Source organism: Nycticebus coucang, chromosome 16 (genome assembly GCF_027406575.1).
Source record: "Nycticebus coucang isolate mNycCou1 chromosome 16, mNycCou1.pri, whole genome shotgun sequence".
Lineage (NCBI taxonomy): Eukaryota > Metazoa > Chordata > Mammalia > Primates > Lorisidae > Nycticebus > Nycticebus coucang.
Genome location: NC_069795.1, coordinates 71,503,513 through 71,523,647, shown reverse-complemented (window position 1 = coordinate 71,523,647; position 20,135 = coordinate 71,503,513). Strand labels below are relative to the sequence as shown.

General features: G+C 41.5%; 1 protein-coding gene across 1 annotated transcript in view; it reads right to left on the bottom strand.

Annotated features, from left to right (window-relative positions):
- The window catches only part of CASR (calcium sensing receptor), a 92,954-nt gene that overhangs the window by 15,498 nt on the left and 57,321 nt on the right, over positions 1–20,135 (bottom strand). Inside the window, exon 4 of the mRNA XM_053565315.1 lies at positions 17,199–18,083. Within this exon, the coding sequence (XP_053421290.1) occupies positions 17,199–18,083 (885 nt within the window). The remainder of the gene's footprint in view (positions 1–17,198; positions 18,084–20,135) is intronic.

Below are 20,135 nucleotides of genomic sequence, written 5' to 3'. Positions count from 1 at the left end.
CACCATACACTGGTTTTATAAACTGTTTGACACGTTTTCATCACACTGGTTAACATAGCCTTCCTGGAATTTTCTTACCAGAATGTTTATTGCAGCCCAATTCACAATTGCTAAGTCATGGAAAAAGCCCAAGTGCCCATCGATCCATGAATGGATTAATAAATTGTGGTATATGTACACCATGGAATATTATGCAGCCTTAAAGAAAGATGGAGACTTTACCTCTTTCATGTTTACATGGATGGAGCTGGAACATACTCTTCTTAGTAAAGTATCTCAAGAATGGAAGAAAAAGTTTTTTTGTTTTTTTTTTGAGACAGAGTCTCACTATGTCACCCTTGGTAGAGTGCTGTGGCTTCACAGCTCACAGCAACCTCAAACTCTTAGGCTTAAGTGAGTCTCTTGCCTCAGCTTCCCAAGTAGCTGGGACTACAGGCACCCGCCACAAGGCCCAACTATTTTTTTTTTAATTGTAGTTGTCATTGTTGTTTAGCAGGCCAGGCTGGGCTAGAATCTGCCAGCCCCTGTGTATGTGGCTGGTACTGTAACCACAGAGCTACAGGTGCTGAGCCAGTGAACATGTTTTAATTGAAAGAACAAGTAGACAAAAGAAATCGGTAAAGGTATAAAAGACTTGGATGACACTATCAAATGACTTGATCTGATTAACATTTATATAACACTCACCCCAACGACAACCTAATATACAGTCTTTTCAAGAGTACACATATTACTTACCAAGATAAACCATATTCTGGGTCATAAAGCAAGTTTTAACAAGTTTAAAAATATTCATCTTCTTATTTATTTATTTTGAGATGGAGTCTTACTATGTCGCTTTCAGTAGAGTGGGATGGTGTCATAGCTTAAACCAACCTCAAATTATTTTTTATTTGAGACAGAGCCTCAAGCTGTTGCCTTGGGTAGAACGCTGTGGCATCACAGCTCACAGCAACCTCAAACTCTTGGGCTCAAGGGATTCTCCTGCCTCCACCTCCCAAGTAGGTGGGACTACAGGCACTGCCACAATGCCCAGCTATTTTTTGCTTGCAGCCATCATTGTTGATTGGCAGGCCCGGGCTGGATTTGAACCCGCCAGCTCAGGTGTATGTGGCTAGTGCCTTAGACTCTTGAGCCACAGGCGCTGAGCCAGTTTAAAAATATTCAAATCAGGGTGGCGCCTGTGGCTCAAGGAGTAGGGCGCCGGTCCCATATGCCGGAGGTGGCGGGTTCGAACCCAGCCCCGGCCAAAAACCAAAAAAAAAAAAAAATATTCAAATCATACAAAGTATGCTCTTTAACTTCAATGGAACTAAACCAAAAATCAATCACAGAAAGATGTTTGGAAAAACCAGAAACTTGGAAACCAAACAGCACACTTCTAAACCTAAATGTCAAAGAAGAAATGAAAAGGAGAGTTAGAAAGCATTTTGGACCATTCCTGTATCTATGTACTGTTTTACAGTTGACTGTCTTTCTCAGTATTTACCTTTGTCCCATTATTTTCCTTTATCTATTTGTTTATTCGACAAGCATTTATTGAGCAACCACTATGGGCCAAGTACTGTTTTAAGAACAAGAAATATAATAATATTCAAGATGGACCAAAAGATATTTTAATACACCCCAACTTGGTCAGTTGCGTTCATACTTTATTTGCATACTATACTTTCTCTTTGGGTAAGTACCAGGCTGTCAGGATAATTAGTTTCCTTTGGTGAACACCCATGGTTCAAGGCTGTGGACCAGTGTCTTCATTAGGAAACCATAAGCTCACCTGGCAGCCTCTCAGGAGGTATAAGGCATGTGCGCAGATGGACAAACTGGCCACTTGGCTCTTTTGCAGTTACCTTGGGTTCATCAGGCAACAGATCATCTGGAGCAGCTGTAGGCTTTCTTACTGGCTGGATAGATGATTTTGGGAAAACCATTTGGGCCTCTCTGGGTCTTACTTTCCTTATTTACTATATAGGCACAATCCCAAGCACTCTATAAATACATATTATCCTCATAATAAAACTGTAAGGTAACTTTTATCATCTTCATTTTTCATCTGAGGAAAGTGAGGCACAGGGACATTAAGTGACTGCCCAAGGTCATAAAGCAATTAGGTGACTATGGAAACTTAAACCAACTCATGCTGGCTTCAGAGTCCAAACTCTTAACCATCATGTATACTTACTCACGTGCACCAGAGTCAGATTGGACATTCTGTTAGGTTGTCAATCTCTGGTTACAATAGGTTAACTAGTGTAAAATTTAGGTTGAGAAGATGGAATTTTTAACAATGGGATGGTGGAAGCACATGCAATGCTTGTGGCAACGCATGAAGACATAATTGGAAAAGCAACCTAAACTGAGTGACATTGTGATCTCCATGAGTGGCCTGTACTTTCATACCCTGGGAAATTGTCCTTATTTTTTATTTTTAATCTACTTTATTGAGGTATTATTTATATAGAATAAAGTGTATCCATTCTAAATGTACAGTTCTGAGTTTTGACAAATGTATTCACCTATTGGGAACTACCACTGCCTCCACTCCAAAATGTTCCTTGGTGCCTCTTCCAAGTCAATCTCCACTCTTCTCACAGCCTGAGGCCACCACTGATCTGCTTTCTTTCTGTCACTAGAGATAGACCATCACATAAATGGAATCCTACAGTATGTACTCTTTTTGTAGTCTGTGTTCTTTCATTCAGTGTGGTGTTTCTGTGATTTATCTAGGTTGCATATACGTGTCCTTGCATGTGATATTTCCTCCAAGGAACAGATACTTCTCCATATTCACAAATCCTATCTATCCCTCAAGGCCCATCTCAATTGATATGCTTCACCTTTTCCATACTTTAAATCTGAACCTGAGAGTACTATAGTGTTTCATCTTCACAGCAGGTATGTAAATAGAATCACAGAGTGTGGAGTATTTTCTACTCAAAATTTGTACCATATATATTTATAATAAATTGTTTACTAAGTCATATCTCTAAATTATCTCTTTAATAATCTTTAATATTTCTTTTGTCATGTTGACTTGCAAGTTTTGCAGCTGAATATTTTATTTTCTGCAAAATATCTTTTTGCCTTTAATTTGCATAGCAAGGAAAGTTAGAGACTTTCATTTCACCCTTAAGAGGAATCAATAATAGGGAATATTGGAGACATGGTCCTGCTCTGTGGTGGACTGCAGTGGCTAGATCATGATCATATTTCTCCGCAACTTTGAATGCCTGGGCTAGGTGATCTTCCTGCCTCAGCTCCCAAGTAGCTGAGATTACAGGCATGTCCCACCACATCTGGCTAATTTTTTTATATTATGTAGAGGGAGGTCTCACTATGTAACCAGGTTGGTCTTGAACTCCTGATCTCAAGTGATCCTCCTGCCTCAGCCTCCCAAAGTGCTAGGATTACAGGGGTGAGCCACTGTGCCTGACCTGGCCAGGAATCTTTAAATTGATAATCACTGACCCACAAAAAAGCAGTGTCAATGTAAGTTAAAAAATAATTTAGATATTTCCCCCAGAGAGAACCCTCTTTTGCTTTTAAAATTAAAAAAAAAAAGAAAGAAAGAAAGAAACTGACGGAATTAAAAAAGAAAGCATAAAATTTAACTTGAGAGTATAATTCAATATGCATCCAAATTATTTTATTTGGGGAGTAATATGAGGAAAAGAAAGAATAAATAAAGGGTAAGAGAAACAAAAAAAGCCAGTAGAAAGACCTAAACATAGAAGATAATATAAATACCCAAAGAGACTAACAGTCTCATAAAGAAAACTAAACAGGAGACAGGCATATCTAAAAGAGGGGCAATTATGTGGGAAATGCACACACTTAGAAGGTCACACATTCTTTTATGCAGTGATATTCCCATCTTGTGGCCTTTTAGGGTGTTTCCCCTAAAGAATTTTAAAGTCTAATTGTTGCTCATCACAAGCATAAATGGGAATCACCTCTTGGCATACTCTCTAAAAAGTCAATAGAATTAAGCCAAAGACTAGAAAGCCCCCACTGTGGTCAAGGACTTCCAGCTCTTACACAGATAATGAGGGAGAGTTTGCACAGATAATGAGCTTCTTGCTTCTTGCCTATTTCCTGTGCTTAGAGTGAAGGGAAGATCCAGGCCTCATTCCTTTCTCTAACCTCAGCCATATTTTATATCTCCCCTCCATCTTCTCAGGCTTTCACCGTAACTCCTAAGAGTGCCAGCAATTCCTGGAAAGATCAACTCCATGTGACTTCTGTCATCACCACAGTTCTGTCAAGAGGCATGCCTATTTTTTGACTAGTGAGTGGTTGGTGTGAGATGGAGGAAAACAGGAAGCATGCCTCGTCCATGATCATCCTGAAAGAAGAAGGAAAGTGGTTCCATACTTATTTACATGATGTTCCACTCAAACTCGATGGAGCATCTGACCCAAGCTTGTCTAGTTAGAGGCTAAAATACCTTGGCCATAGTGATTGATCCAAGAATGGATTGTTGGGTCAAACAGTTCCCTGCAAAGAACTCTATGTAGTGTCCAGTCAAATCAACTCATTCATTCTACAAATATTCTGGTGTTAGGCATTCTGGACGCATTCTGAACAATATGGGCCTAGTTCCTGCTCTTGTGAGGCAGAGGATTCAAAGTGAAGAGAAAGAGCTGTGGGAGGGGGGGTGTAAGGAGGGCTTGGGGTCTCTGTGGAGGTCAGGAGGCAATTGCAGGTTGTGTGTTCATAAATTACCTATTGGTGGTACTTTTAATGCATATGAGTTGATTGATATATTTTAGGTGGAAAAAAAGAAAAAAATGTGATTGATCCTTACTTAACTAGAGATTTAACTAATAAGAATCTATTTTAGTTAGTTAAAGAGCTGTGGAAGCTTAAACAGCAAAAATGAAGATGAAAGAATGATCAGAAACTTGTGGATTTGAAAAGATTTCTAAGAGAAAGTGAATTTTAAAAAATATTTAAAAGTTCTTGGTAGACAGTGATAGTGAAGATGAGAATCGATGGCCCTTCTGTTGTAGGTTATGGCCTCAGCAAAGATGCTGTGCCAAAAACTAACGAGTGACTTGTGGGGGGTTTCAGGCAGTTTGACTTATAAGGGAAAGACTGAGAGAAGGCAGACATGGAGTTCCCAACTGAGATTCTTAGATTAGATTGTATAGCGAAAGGGTTCCAGATAGGTATTGATAATGACAGTGAATAATTGCTGGTTCTTCTCTTGATGGAGACAATGGCACAGATCTTAAATTTTGGAATGCCCACCCAACAGGAGATTTTGGCCAACATTTACATGCTATTCCTCCCTAGAGTCTGATCCCATTTTCATATGTGTGTCCTCTCCTACATGAATTGTGCCAGAAGGACACTCTTTACCTGGACTAGGGTCAAGTGAGCTGTCTATCAGTGGATATTTTAAATTTTTGCTGCTTTCTTTTTCCTCCTCCTTTTGGAAAGAGCATCCTGATTTCCTGTGGGGATGCACTCTCCCCTTACTTTCAGTCTGTGTAGTTTGGGTGAACTCCTAGCTTCAGGGATGGATACATTACCTAGGACTGGTCAATAAACACAGCATGATGTTTGGGACTTTTTTTTTTTTTTTTTAGACAGAGTCTAAAGCTGTTGCCCTGGGTAGAGTGCTGTGGTGTCACAGCTCACAGCAACCTCGAACTCTTGGGCTTAAGTGATTCTCTTGCCTCAGCCTTCCAAGTCGCTGGGACTACAGGTGCCCACCACAACACTCGGCTATTTTTTTGTTGCAGTTGTCATTGTTGTTTTAGCTGGCCCGGGCTGGGTTAGAATCTGCCAGCCTTGGTGTATGTGTCTGGTGCCCTACCCATTGAGCCACAGGTGCCACCAATGTCTGGGACTTTTATTGGAAATTCTGGGAAGTAAGGAGATCCTAGAAGCAAGGAATTTTTTTTTGAGCTCGCTGTTGAAAACTGCTAACCCTGGGGAATAAAGAACAAAGAAAGAGAGAGATGAGAGTATTTAGTTGTACTTGGAATACTTCTGAGATTTTCAGTAACATAAGCCACTAATTTCCCTTTTTTTGTTTATGCTAATTTGGTTTGGGTTTTCTCTTATACAACTAAAAGTCCCAATCTTGAGTATAGCCAATCATGGCTTTCTTCTCTAAGGCCTGAGCTCTGGTCGTGACCATCTTGACCTTACTTTGTTGTATGGGAGAGCAGTGATTAAAGAGTAGAATGCCCAACTTTCCCACTGGAAGCCTCTTTTCCCGTCAACCTCACCCTGGTCTTGCAGGCTTTTCAAGAGCTGGGGTCCCCCTTGCAGAGGACATACAAGAGAAAAGAGAAAAAACAATAGTATTCACCACCCAAAGATTGTCCCTTTATTACTCCTACTTAAAACTACACACCTTAGCATTATGGCTTCTGAAGTCTTTGGAGTCTTTCACCTTTATCGGAGCTTTTCTGTCTTTGCCAGGGTGGAGGTTCAGTGTGAGAAAGGAAGCTATGAATACTCATAGAGGTTAGAAATTTTAGCCAACAATCATAGTTGAGTGAGATGTTCCTATATAAGAAGGGTTGAGAACTTGCAGGTCCTGGCTCTGGCCTAGATGATAGTCTCTCATACCCTCTCATGAGGGTCTCTGCAATAACTAACATAAGTTGTACATTCTTTGCCTCTTAGTATCTTTTCCCAAAGGGTCTGTGTTGGTTGGGTTCTATATACAAAGATGCCCCAGTTATTTTTTTTTTTGCCTAATTAATTAATTAGAGGTGTACTGAAGTCCTACCATAATAATCACCCACATGGTTATAGCTTGAAAGTTTATAAATTGCTTTCACATATCTCATTTCATTGTCAAAAGAACATTGAGTAGAAAGTAGACTAGATTTTAGGTGCATTTTACAGATGAAGACACTGTGACTTAGAACACAGCTAGAAAATGGGGGAGTTGAAGGCTGGGTCATTTGATTTGAATTCAGGAATTTCTGTGACTATTCTATGACTACGCATGACTCTAAAATAACTATCTCTATTTTAATTTGAAATGATTTGTACATTTTCAATTAAGGAACATGAAAACATTTAGTAATACCAATATTAATTTAATATCAATTAAAAGGTATAGCATATGCTAAAAAAAAAAAAATTCAGGGATTTCCCTCCCACTTTCATGTTTTCTCCTTGATAGGTCAATTTGGACCTGAGGAAAATACAAAAGGAGTATAAAACATGGTCTGATTGAAAAAACAAGGCACATGTGCAAGACGGAACAGCACTGTAGGATGTGAGTCTACAAAATGTGTGTAATACAAAAGTACTAAAGACTAAACTAGAAATTCAACTTAAGTTCTGATTTTTTTCTATGCTAGCAACCTGTCTTTCTTTTTTTTTCTTTTAGACAGAATCTCACTTTGTCACCCTTTGTAGAGGGCCATGGTGTCACAGCTTACAGCAACCTCAAACTCTTGGGCTCAAGTGATCCTTTTGCCTCAGCCTCCTAAGTAGCTGGGACTACAACACCCAGCCATTTTTAGAGATGGGGGTTTCACTCTTGGTCACGCTGGTCTTGAATTCTAAACTCAAGCAATTTGACTGCCTCAGCCTCCCAGAGTGCTAGGATTATAGACGTGAGCTGCTGTACCCGGCCCTCAGTCCTTCTTTTTGAAGTATTCAATATCAAATCCTTTTAAGAAGAGGGTTTTTTTTTTTTCTTCTGTGCCTGTGATTTGCTTATATCCTAAGCTTGTGCTTGGTTGGCCTAATGGGTGGCTCAGCACAGGCTGTGAGGGACATAATGGCAAGAGTGATGGCTGAACACAATACTTGTGTTATGCCCCTTAGTGTATGGAATGTAATAGGTACCCAACAAATACTTGTTACTCAGAAGGAGACATTATCTTTAATTCAGACATTAAAAACATTCTCTATTTAGTTCTAGAATATATGAAAACTTTTTTTTTTTTGAGATGGAGTCTTACTCTGTTGCTCTGTGTAGAGTACTGTGACATCATACTCACAGCAACCTCAAACTCTTGAGCTCAAGCAATCCTCTTGTCTCAGCCTCCCAAGTAGCTAGGACTACAGGTGACTGACAAAACACTGGGCTAGTTTTTCCATTTTTAGTAGAGATGGGGTCTTGCTCTTGCTCTTGCTCAGGCTGGTCTTGAACTCCTGAGCTTAAGCAATCCTTCGGCCTTGGCCTCCCAGTACACCCGGCCTATGAAAACTTTTAGGGACCATACTTTGGGTATTCTGAACCACTGGAGTAAGAATAGTTGAGTCGCTCTCCCAGACTAGATCCTCTCCCCAAGATGAATTCGAACAGCCCTTCAAGTGGCATGCTATAGACAGAAACCCATGGAGACTGGTTTTTTAATAACCAGAATCAAAAGGATACCCTCCTAGCATGGTTTAGCCGTGACTCTCACCCTGATAAAGTTGCCAGGGAACAACTGGCCAAAGAAATTGGTGTTGTAGAATCTAAAATCCAGAATTGGTTTAAAAACTACAGAATGAAACAACAGAGACAATTAAATTCAGAACATTCTTCAGGAAAAGATGAAACCCAGAAGCATGACCAGCCTGGTGTCAGGAATGCATACCCCAAAAAGCCAAATCAGACCTGGAAGCCATCACAAGAAATCAGAGAAGCAAACTGGTTCAAGCCTTTGCGAGAAACCCATTCCCTGATATTGCTACCAGGAAGAAACTGGCTAAACAAATATGCCTTCGGGAATCAAGAATTCAGATGCGGTTTCAGAACCGAAGATCTCTGTGTGGTAAGCAGAGCAAAAGGGAGCCTGTGCCTTTCTTGATAGGTGCCCCAAACAGAACACCAGATCAGACTGTTCAGCAGCACCAAATTGACCTGTCCTCTCTCCTGGACGGGACTCATCTGGGTCCCAACATTGACTTATCTTATGTTGTACAATGGTGGGATGAGATCTGCCAGGCTCTGATTGCAGAATGGGACCCTCTCAAAGGAGCACACTGAAATAGACTTGTGGCAGCAGCAGGCACAGCTGATGAGCCATCTCATCCACTCATCCAGCCCCATCAGCAATGTGAAACCTCAAGCCTTTAGACCAAATTCCTATAATGCAGAGATTTTCAGTAAAAGGCACCAACCTTTTCTGAATACTGATCTTCAGGAAGAGGACTCTCCAGGGCCCCACACACCCCTAAGTGAGGGACGTTTTCAGCTCTGCTCCAGTGCTAACAAGGCTCAGCAGAGGCTGAGCTCCAAGAGGAGGAAAGTGTCATTCTCAGTACCCTGGTCCAGACCTCCTTCCTTCTGATGGAGATAAAGGATGAACAACAGAACAAGACTAATGCAGGGGTAGAGATAAATTACTTGGTGGGGGGGGGGTTGTACTGTCTGTAGGCAGTGGTTATCTTGTGCCCATTTCACAGATTGAAAGATTGTTTCAGGGAGATTAAAGATGGCGGCCGAGTAACAACTTCTATGCAACTGGGAACAGTGAGTCTGGGGAGACAAGACTCCAGGCATCTCTGGCCGGTGGGATCTGCCTATAATCATCCCTTTGAGGATACAGGGAGCCAGCAAGGGACTTTTGGACCCAAGAGGAGGACAAAAACAGTGGAAAACTGGCAAGTGGTTGTGTGTGTTCCATTGACCTAATCACGCCGGCAACCGTAAGTACAAGCAGCAGTGAGACTGCAAACTGCAAAGGTCTTACCTGTGAACTGTTTCAGTGTTCTTGGACTTGGCACTCAGTTGAACTGCCTTGGGGAGAGCTTGAGCAGGAGTGTGGAGAACTTTGGGCATTGTCTGGGGCCCCAGACTGAGCCACTGAGCTGGGCGCAGGAAGCCATTGTGAAAGAACTGCCCTGGCAAGCTCCGCCCTCAGGGTCTCAGAGCAAGGATTGGGCGGGTCAAAGTAACCTACTGACCGAGCAGCCTAAAGGCAGGGACTGAGCTGCCTTACAGCCTTAATCCTTAGGGGCAGAGTGAGACAGTTTTGGCACACTGAAGCCTTGGGCTGTTGCCCTGGGTACAGTGCTATGACGTCACAGCTCATAGCAACCTCAAACTCCTGGGCTTGGCGCCGCCCAGACCTCCATAAGAGTTGTGCAGTGACCCCCGAATGGTGACCCACACCCACCGGGCCTCCACATTCCCTGACCAGGAACTGCGGGAGCCACGCAACCCTGCGTCCTCCCTCCTGTGTCCTCCCAGCTTCCACACTAGCCCATTCATCTGGACAGGGACTCTGGTAGCTGCGTGCCCTTTGGAGCCCTCCCTGCCTCTGCGCAGAGCTCTTCTCCTGGCCAGAGACTGCTGGAGCCTTGGGCAGTCTGTGCCAAAGTCACTGGGCGCCTGACACTCTGGGAGAACCATGCGCACCACCCCCAGCTCTGTTGCTGGATCTGGGTGTGGCACAAACTGGAGCTGCTTCCACAACCAGAACTCCCTAGCTAGAGCAGCCCCAGAGGAACTACACAGGGTCACTCCCTACAAAGATCCAGCAACAAAAGAGTGATCCCGCTGGGGTCTAATCTTGGAGAGACACCTCCCCAACTCTGAGGACAGCCAGAGGCAACAGTGAAAAACAATCATGAGGCGAAATCAACAGAAAAACTCTGGCAATATGAATAATCAGAGAAGATCAACTCCCCCAAGGATCAATGGGGCAGAAACAGCACAAGACCCCATGCACAAACAAATAGCTGAGATGTCAGAAATTGAATTCAGGATCTGGATAGCAAATAAGATCGAATTAGAATTCCAAAAGTTACCTCAAGAATTCAACGGATTCAAAGAGCAAATGACCAAAGATTTCGACACATTGAGACAAGAAGTTGCATCCCTCAAAGATCTGAGAAACACAGTAGAATCCCTCAGTAACAGAATGGAGCAAGCAGAAGAAAGATTTCTTCTCAGATCTTCAAGCAGAAGATTTCTGACATTGAAGACAAAGCTTTCGAATGCTCCCAAACCCTCAAAGAAGAAGAGACATGGAGAGCAAAAACAGACCACTCTCTCAGAGAGCTCTTGGATAATTTGAAGAAAACCAATATTCGTCTTCTAGGGATTCCCGAAAGTGACGAAGTGGCTTCACAAGGCACAGAGTCTCTTCTCCATGAGATTATGAAGGAGAACTTTCCAGACATGCCAAGAGATTCTGAAATTCAGATAGCAGACAGTTTCAGAACTCCAGCACGACTCAACCCAAATAAGACATCCCCCAGACACATCATAATCAATTTCACTAAAGTTAATATGAAGGAGAAAATTCTGAAAGCTGCCAGACGAAAGAAAACCATTCCCTACAAGGGGAAGAATATCAGAATAACTGCAGATCTCTCTGCTGAAACCTTTCAAGCTAGAAGAGGATGGTCATCGACTTTTAATCTCCTAAAACAAAATAACTTTCAACCCAGGATCCTGTACCCAGCTAAAATGAGCTTCATTTATGACGGAGAAATTAAATACTTCAACGACATTCACATGTTGAAGAAATTTGCCACAACTAAACCAGCTCTCCAGGACATTCTCAGACCTATCCTCCATAAAGATCAGCGTAGGGCGGTGCCTGTGGCTCAGTTGGTAAGGTGCCGGCCCCATATACCGAGGGTGGCGGGTTCAAACCCTGCCCCGGCTGAACTGCAACCAAAAAATAGCTGGGTGTTGTGGTGGGCGCCTGTAGTCCCAGCTACTCGGGAGGCTGAGGCAAGAGAATCGCTTCAGCCCAGGAGTTGGAGGTTGCTGTGAGCTGTGTGATGCCATGGCACTCTACCGAGGGCGATAAAGTGAGACTCTGTCTCTACAAAAAAAAAAAGATCAGCGTAATTCTCCACCACAAAAGTAAACCCACCCAAAAAATTTTTGATCAAATTCTAACTTCCACAGTTGCAAAAGGATTAAAAATGTCCACTGGTCTCTCGAAAGGCTTATCAATACTCTCAATTAATGTGAATGGTTTAAATTGTCCTCTAAAGAGGCATAGGTTGGCGGACTGGATACAAAAACTCAAACCAGATATCTGCTGCATCCAAGAATCGCATCTTACATTAAAAGACAGATATAGACTCAAGGTGAAGGGATGGTCATCTATATTCCAGGAAAATGGAAAGCAGAAAAAAGCAGGCGTTGCAATCCTGTTCGCAGACGCAATAGGCTTTAAACCAACCAAAATAATTCAGGATAAGGATGGACACTTCATATTTGTTAAAGATAATACTCAATATGATGAGATCTCAATTGTTAATATTTATGCACCCAACCACAACACACCTCAATTTATAAGAGAAACTCTAACAGACATGAGCAACTCAATTTCCTCCACTTCCATAGTAGTTGGAGATTTTAACACCCCTTTAGCAGTGCTGGATAGATCCTCCAAAAAGAAGCTAAGCAAAGAAATTTTAGATTTAAACTCAGCCATTCAACATCTGGACCTAACAGACATCTACAGAACATTTCATCCCAAAAAAACTGAATACACATTCTTCTCATCAGCCCACGGAACATACTCCAAAATCGACCACATCCTAGGCCACAAATCTAACCTCAGCAAATTTAAAAAAAATAGAAATTATTCCTTGCATCTTCTCAGACCATCATGGAATAAAAGTTGAACTAAATAACAACAGGAACCTGCATACCCATACAAAAACATGGAAGCTAAACAACCTTATGCTGAAGGATACATGGGTTATAGACGAGATTAAGAAGGAAATCACCATATTTTGGGAACAAAACAACAATCAAGACACAAATTACCAGAACCTCTGGGATACTGCAAAGGCTGTCCTAAGAGGGAAATTTATAGCACTGCAAGCCTTCCTCAAGAAAACGGAAAGAGTGGAAGTCAACAACTTAATGTAACATCTCAAGCAACTGGAGAAAGAAGAACACTTCAACCCCAAATGCAGCAGAAGAAAAGAAATAACCAAAATCAGAGAGAATTAAATGAAATTGAAAACAAAAGAATTATACAACAGATCAATAAATCCAAAAGCTGGTTTTTTGAAAAGATCAATAAAATAGATAAACCTTTGGCCAACCTAACCAGGAAAAAAAGAGTAAAATCTCTAATTTCATCAATCAGAAATGATAAAGATGAAATAACAACAGACCCCTCAGAAATTCAAAAAATCCTTAACGAATACTACAAGAAACTCTACTCTCACAAATATGAAAATCTGAAAGAAATTGACCAATACCTGGAAGCACGCCACCTACCAAGACTTAGCCAGAATGAAGTGGAAATGTTGAACAGGCCTATATCAAGTTCTGAAATAGCATCAACTATTTGAGAAAAGAAAAAAGAAAAGCCCAGGACCAGATGGCTTTACGTCAGAATTCTACCAAACATTTAAAGAAGAACTAGTACCTATACTACTAAACCTTTTCCAAAATAAAGAAAAAGAAGAAATATTACCCAGCACATTCTACAAAGCAAACATCACCTTGATCCCCAAACCACGGAAAGACTCAACAAAGAAGAAAATTATAGACCAATGTCACTTATGAATATAGATGCTAAAATACTCAATAAGAGCCTAACAAACAGAATCCAACAACACATCAAAAAAATTATACACCATGACCAAGTCGGATTTATCCCAGGGTCTCAAGGCTGGTTCAATATACGTAAATCTATAAATGTAATTCAACACATAAACAAACTTAAAAATAAAGACCATATGATTCTTTCAATTGATGCAGAAAAAGCTTTTGATAATATCCAGCATCCCTTCATGATCAGAGCACTTAAGAAAATTGGTATAGAAGGGACATTTCTTAAACTAATAGAGGCCATCTACAGCAAACCCACAGCCAATATCGTATTGAATGGAGTTAAATTGAAATCATTTCCACTTAGATCAGGAACCAGGCAAGGTTGTCCATTGTCTCCATTGCTTTTTAACATTGTAATGGAAGTTTTAGCCATTGCAATTAGGGAAGAAAAGGCAATCAAGGGTATCCACATAGGGTCAGAAGAGATCAAACTTTCACTCTTCGCAGATGATATGATCGTATGTCTCGAAAACACTAGGAATTCTACTACAAAACTTTTAGAAGTGATCAAGGAATATAGCAATGTCTCAGGCTATAAAATCAACACCCATAAATCTGTAGCCTTTATATATACCAACAATAACCAAGCCGAAAAAACAGTCAAGGACTCTATTCCTTTCACAGTAGTGCCAAAGAAGAGGAAATATTTGGGAGTATACTCAACAAAGGACTTGAAAGATCTCTACAAAGAGAACTATGAAACTCTAAGAAAAGAAATAGCTGAAGATGTTAACAGATGGAAAAACATACCATGCTCATGGCTGGGAAGAATCAACATTGTTAAAATGTCCATACTGCCCAAAGCAATATATAATTTTAATGCAATTCCTATTAAAGCTCCATTGTCATACTTTAAAGATCTTGAAAAAATAATATGGAATTCGTTTTATATGTAATCAGAAAAAACCTCGAATAGCCAAAACATTACTCAGCAATAGAAACACAACAGGAGGAACCACACTACCCAGACCTGAGACTGTACTATAAACCCATAGTGATCAAAACAGCATGGTACTGGCACAAAAGCAGAGAAGTAGATGTCTGGAAGAGAATAGAGAACCAAGAGGTGGATCCAGCTACTTACCGTTATTTGATCTTTGACAAGCCAATTAAAAACATTCAGTGGGGAAAAGATTCCCTATTTAACAAATGGTACTGGGTAAACTGGCTGGCAACCTGTAAAAGATTGAAACTGGACCCACACCTTTCACCATTAACTAAGATAGACTCTCACTGGATAAAAGATTTAAACTTAAGACATGAAACTATAAAAATACTTGAAGAAAGTGCAGGGAAAACTCTTGAAGGAATCGGCCTCGGTGAATATTTTAGGAGGAGGACTCCCCAGGCAATTGAAGCAGTATCAAAAATACACTACTGGGACCTGATCAAACTAAAAAGCTTCTGCACAGCCAAGAACATAGTGAATAAAGCAAGCAGACAGCCCTCAGAATGGGAGAAAATATTTGCAGGTTATACCTCTGATAAAGGTCTAATAACCAGAATCCACAGAGAACTCAAACGTATTAACAAGAAAAGAACACGTGACCCCATCTCAGGGTGGGAGAGGGACTTGAAGAGAAACTTCTCTAAAGAAGACCGATGCAAGATCTACAAACACATGAAAAAAAGCTCATCATCCTTAATCATCAGAGAAATGCAAATCAAAACTACTCTGAGATATCATCTAACTCCAGTAAGAGTAGCCCACATAACAAAATCCCAAAACCAGAAATGTTGGCATGGATGTGGAGGAAAGGGGCACACTTCTACACTGCTGGTGGGAATGCACACTAATACGTTCCTTCTGGAAGGATGTTTGGAGAATACTTAGAGACCTAAAAATAGACCTGCCATTTGATCCTATAATTCCTTTACTAGGTTTATACCTAGAAGACCAAAAGTCACAATATAACAAAGACATCTGTACTAGAATGTTTATTGAAGCCCAATTCATAATTGCTAAGTCATGGAAGAAGCCCAAGTGCCCATGGACCCATGAATGGACTAGCAAATTGTGGTACATGTATACCATGGAATATTATGCAGCCTTAAAGAAAGATGGAGATTTTACCTCTTTCATGTTTACATGGATGGAGCTGGAACATATTCTTCTTAGTAAAGTATCTCAGGAATGGAAGAAAAAGTATCCAATGTACTCAGCCCTACTATGAAGCTAAGTTATAGCTTTTACATGAAGGCTATAACCCAACTATAGCACAAGACTATGGGGAAAGGGCCAAGGAGGGGGAAGGGAGGGGGGAGGTTTTGGTGGAGGGAGGGTAATGGTTGGGGCCACATCTATGGTGCATCTTAGAATGGGTACAGGTGATCGCACTAATGTACAAGCTATGATTTAACAAAAAAAAAAGCATTACCAGAAAGCAAATATCAATTAAAAAAAACAATAATAAAAAAAAAAAAAGAAAGATTGTTTCAAAGTCCCACACTGCCTCAGGAAGCACTGAGAGCCCTAGGCAGTGTGCACATCTGCTGAATCCTTCTGAATAAAAGCATTTTCCTGATAAATGTGACCTTCCGCCTGTAATCACCATGTCCTCTATTGTCTGAGAAATTCACCAATTTTAATCCAACTGAAGCAAGGAAAACAGGTCTACGAGAGACACAGGTATTTCTTCCTTTCTGACAAGGTAGGAAGGCAAACTCGAAATTAATCTGATGTATAGAAAATGAAGAATGAAGGAATACTGTATTACCTGATGATATGAGCTCCCCCCTCCCCAAGTTCTGAAGGTCTGAATTCAGTACTAGAAACTACTCAGCATCCATAAACAAGGACATGATTAAACAGATGAGGATAGACCCATAGTTCTGAGTATTTATTCTTCACTTATAAATGTAGATAAATGTATTTTTTTCCTAAGACCATTTAAAATGTACAAAAAGTTACAGAGAAACCATGGCACCATGGAATCACTGACCATAGTCTAAGGATGTTAACATTTCCACATTTTTAGGTTTCTCATATAGATTTACATGTATATGTGTGTAGATATAAAATTCCTCATTTAATTATAAATACAGTGTATGTTAACTAAAAACCTCTTAGGTAATCACTCTTTTTCTCAATCCTCTCCCTTCATTTGAAATGGTAACCTCTAAAAACATAGAAGGTGTATGTGGGTTTGTTTACCTTAGTATAATAAAAATACATTTTTGAAAAAAAAAAGAATAGTTGAGTCAAGGCTTTAAATACATAATCAAATTACTATCAATTTTATAGAAGTCAGTTGCGCATGATGTTTAAAAAGGCAATTTGAATCCAAAGTTCTACTTAGTAGCCTCTTTTAGTTACTGACTTTTTCTTTTTTTTTTTTTTGTAGAGACAGTCTCACTTTATCACCTTCGGTAGAGTGCCATGGCATCACACAGCTCACAGCAACCTCCAACTCCTGGGCTTAAGCGATTCTCTTGCCTCAGCCTCCCGAGCAGCTGGGACTACAGGCACCCGCCACAACACCCAGCTATTTTTTTTTTGGTTGCAGTTCAGCCGGGGCCGGGTTTGAACCCGCCACCCTCGGTATATGGGGCCGGGGCCTTACCGACTGAGCCACAGGCGCCACCCCTGTTACTGACTTTTTCAAGTAATCACTATTTTTCTTGCCTGGATCAGCCCAACTCTGCTTTGCTATGCAGCAAACTACTATCTACATGAAGGACATACCTGCCAAGCCTCAACTTTCTTGATGTCTGCACAGGAGCCATTGGTGAAGAGCCCTCTCCCGGGTAGGCAGGTATATATATCTTGCAAGGCGTAAGCAATGGAATAGACTGCTAAGTACACATTGTAGGATATCCGTAAATGTGTGTAATCCATGTAAGGGGTCTCCACACTGCTGATGTTCTCATCCCCTGTACAGAGAGGTCGGAAGGCAGTGGAGCTGTTGCTGAACCTGCCACCATTGTCTTCCTGACCTCTCAGGAAGGTGTCTGTGGGTAAAGGTCCTTTAGTACCTTCTTGGAGGTGGCAGTTAAAGGTTTCTTCCCAAAACTCCTTGGCAAAACCATTGTGGACAGATTTCCTGGGATGGACTTTCTTCAGGAATTCCCGGAACCCTGGTATCTGCCCAGCCTTCAGAGCAAATCCAATGGTGCCTCCAACCACATGGAAGTACTCAGGCATAGCGATCAGGGAGGAGCTGGCCCAGGCCTCGCTGGCCAGCCAGATCCTGCCTGTGATGTTGCGCCGGACAATCTCCTTGATGAGGGGTTCAAGGTCTGGGCCACTGGAGAAAACAACGATGACTTTGGCTGTGGAATTCTGGATCACCTCTACAACCTGCTGGATCTCTTCCTCATCAGAGTATTGGGAGATGAGTTCGCTGAAGTCAATGCAGATGTCCCTCTCCTCGGCTTCCTCTCGGAACTTCTCTATCCCTGGCCGCCCATAGTCATCATCAGCTGCAATTGTGCCCACCCAGTTCCAGCGGAAATACTCTATGATGTCTGCCATAGCGGTGGCCTGGTGTTCATCATTGGGGATGGTACGGAGGAAGGACTTGAACTGATTTTTGTTGCTGAGGAGTCTGCTGGAGGAGGCGTAGCTGACCTGGAAAGGACCAGGAACACAGAAGGGATGAGTGAGTGAGTGAGGTGCTGGGTGATCCTCAAGGCTATTGTGGAGGTGGCTTTTTGGGTCTACCTTAGTCTCATGTATCAAACATGGTGTTCACTGTGGACAGGATGAAAGGGTGAGGAAAATCAGAATCTGTTCCAGTCCAGAGTGCCCAAGTACCTCTCAGTCTGTGACAGAGCATCTTAATTCCCAATGGGTGATTCTTCACAATGCTACCTTCAAAAATAGCCATAAGTCAATCCAGCAATGGTGGGATGTACTTATCCTTTCAAGAAGAGTCTTTATGCACTGTTTCATGTTGCTTCTAACCTCCGCTGTGCTGCTCATTGGGTAGAAGTATCCATGTAAACATCTTTGGCCAGTTGGGCCTGATTTCTGATCTGAACAGTTTAAATTCCCTTTACTGTGATGAATACTTGTCTATAACTCACCTCTGGGAAGAGTCAGGCTCTCTACAGATTGTAAACATAAGGTTCTTCAGAGGAGTCCCAAAGAGTTCCCTTTTCATATCCTGCCTAATTTCTGTCTCTCTCTCTCTTTTTTGAGACAGAGTCTCACTCTGTTGCCTAGGCTAGAGCACCGTACCATCAACCTAGCTCACAGCAACCTCAAACTCCTGGCCTCAAGTGATCCCCTTGCCTTAGCCTCCCAAATAGCTGGGACTATAGGCACTCACCACAACATCTGGTTATTTTTTTCATTTTTAGTAGAAATGGGGGCTCACTCTTGCTCAGACTGTTCTCAAACTCCTGAGCTCAAGGAAGTCTCCTGCCTTGGCCTCCCAGAGTGCTAGAATTACAGGCACGAGCCACTATGCCCAGCCACTGCCTAATTTCTCTCTTCCCATCTTTCTTCTCCTACTCACCCCCAGTACTTCAGATAAAAATAACCTCAAAACCTCAGCTGCCGTCATTTTAGAGAACTATTTTACCCTTTAGGCTCAATTAGCGATTTAGGCTCATTAAGCTCAGTTCCACTGCACTTCAGTAACAATGATGTATTATGTATTGTTAAATATTATCAGAAAAATATCCTTTCTACTTCTTACTTTTCAGTTCAACCACCATTAGAGCAGTGGTTCTCAACCTGTGGGTCGTGATCCACAGGAGCCACTATATTAAAGGGCTGTGGCATAAGGAAGGTTGAGAACCACTGATCTAGAGTTTTATCCTTTTTATTTCTTTCTTTTTTTTTTTTTCAAGAGTGATATCTTTAAGGAGTTATTTTTTAACTCCTGGCCTCATGCAATCCTCTTGTCTCAGCCTCCCAAGTAGCTGGGCCCATAGGAGTGCGCCACTGCACCTGGCTCTGAGCCCTTTACCTCTGTGCAGTTGTAGGTGCTGGCTGAGCCCATTGGCAGGCTTTTGATGTGAGTCTCCAAAAACTTAGAGGGGCTGAAAAGGAACCCTGGAGAAGCTACCTTGTTCTGACTCTCTAAGACATAGCCACTTCTGCACCTGAGCATGGGTGTGGACCACCAAGGGAAGAAAGCCTTGCTTTTTATGATAAGAGATCACTGCTTGAAGAAGCACCCAAATACCATGGAAAGCATTAGCTAGTGTAGTGCTCCTCTACTTCCCACCCCCACATTATGGCAAACACAGAAGATGGGGAAAAGGGAGGGGGCTGATCAAACCTGGCGAGGAGTGCTCTGACCACCCAGGCCCGTCTAACCATCCCAAGGCTTGGGGGGATCGGGATCTTTGATTGGGCAGGATTTGGCACATTTGCAGCATTTTGCATGTCATTATGGCTTACCAGTTAGGAAGTTCCAAGTTATTAGACCATTTCTTCTAAAAAACAAAACATTTTTGCACTTAGTAGAAGTACACTCAATAGTATTCCATTACGTATGCGTAATAGAATCTAGAAAAGGAAGTAGTGGTTAATATCTCGTGTTCTCTAGTTTGCTAGAGAGATTTTAACTTAAGAAAACAAGTTGAAGAAATTTGGGGAAATGCCTTTTCAATATTTCTCACCATTTGGAACAATTGATGTTCTATGTTCAATTTTTTGTTTTTTATG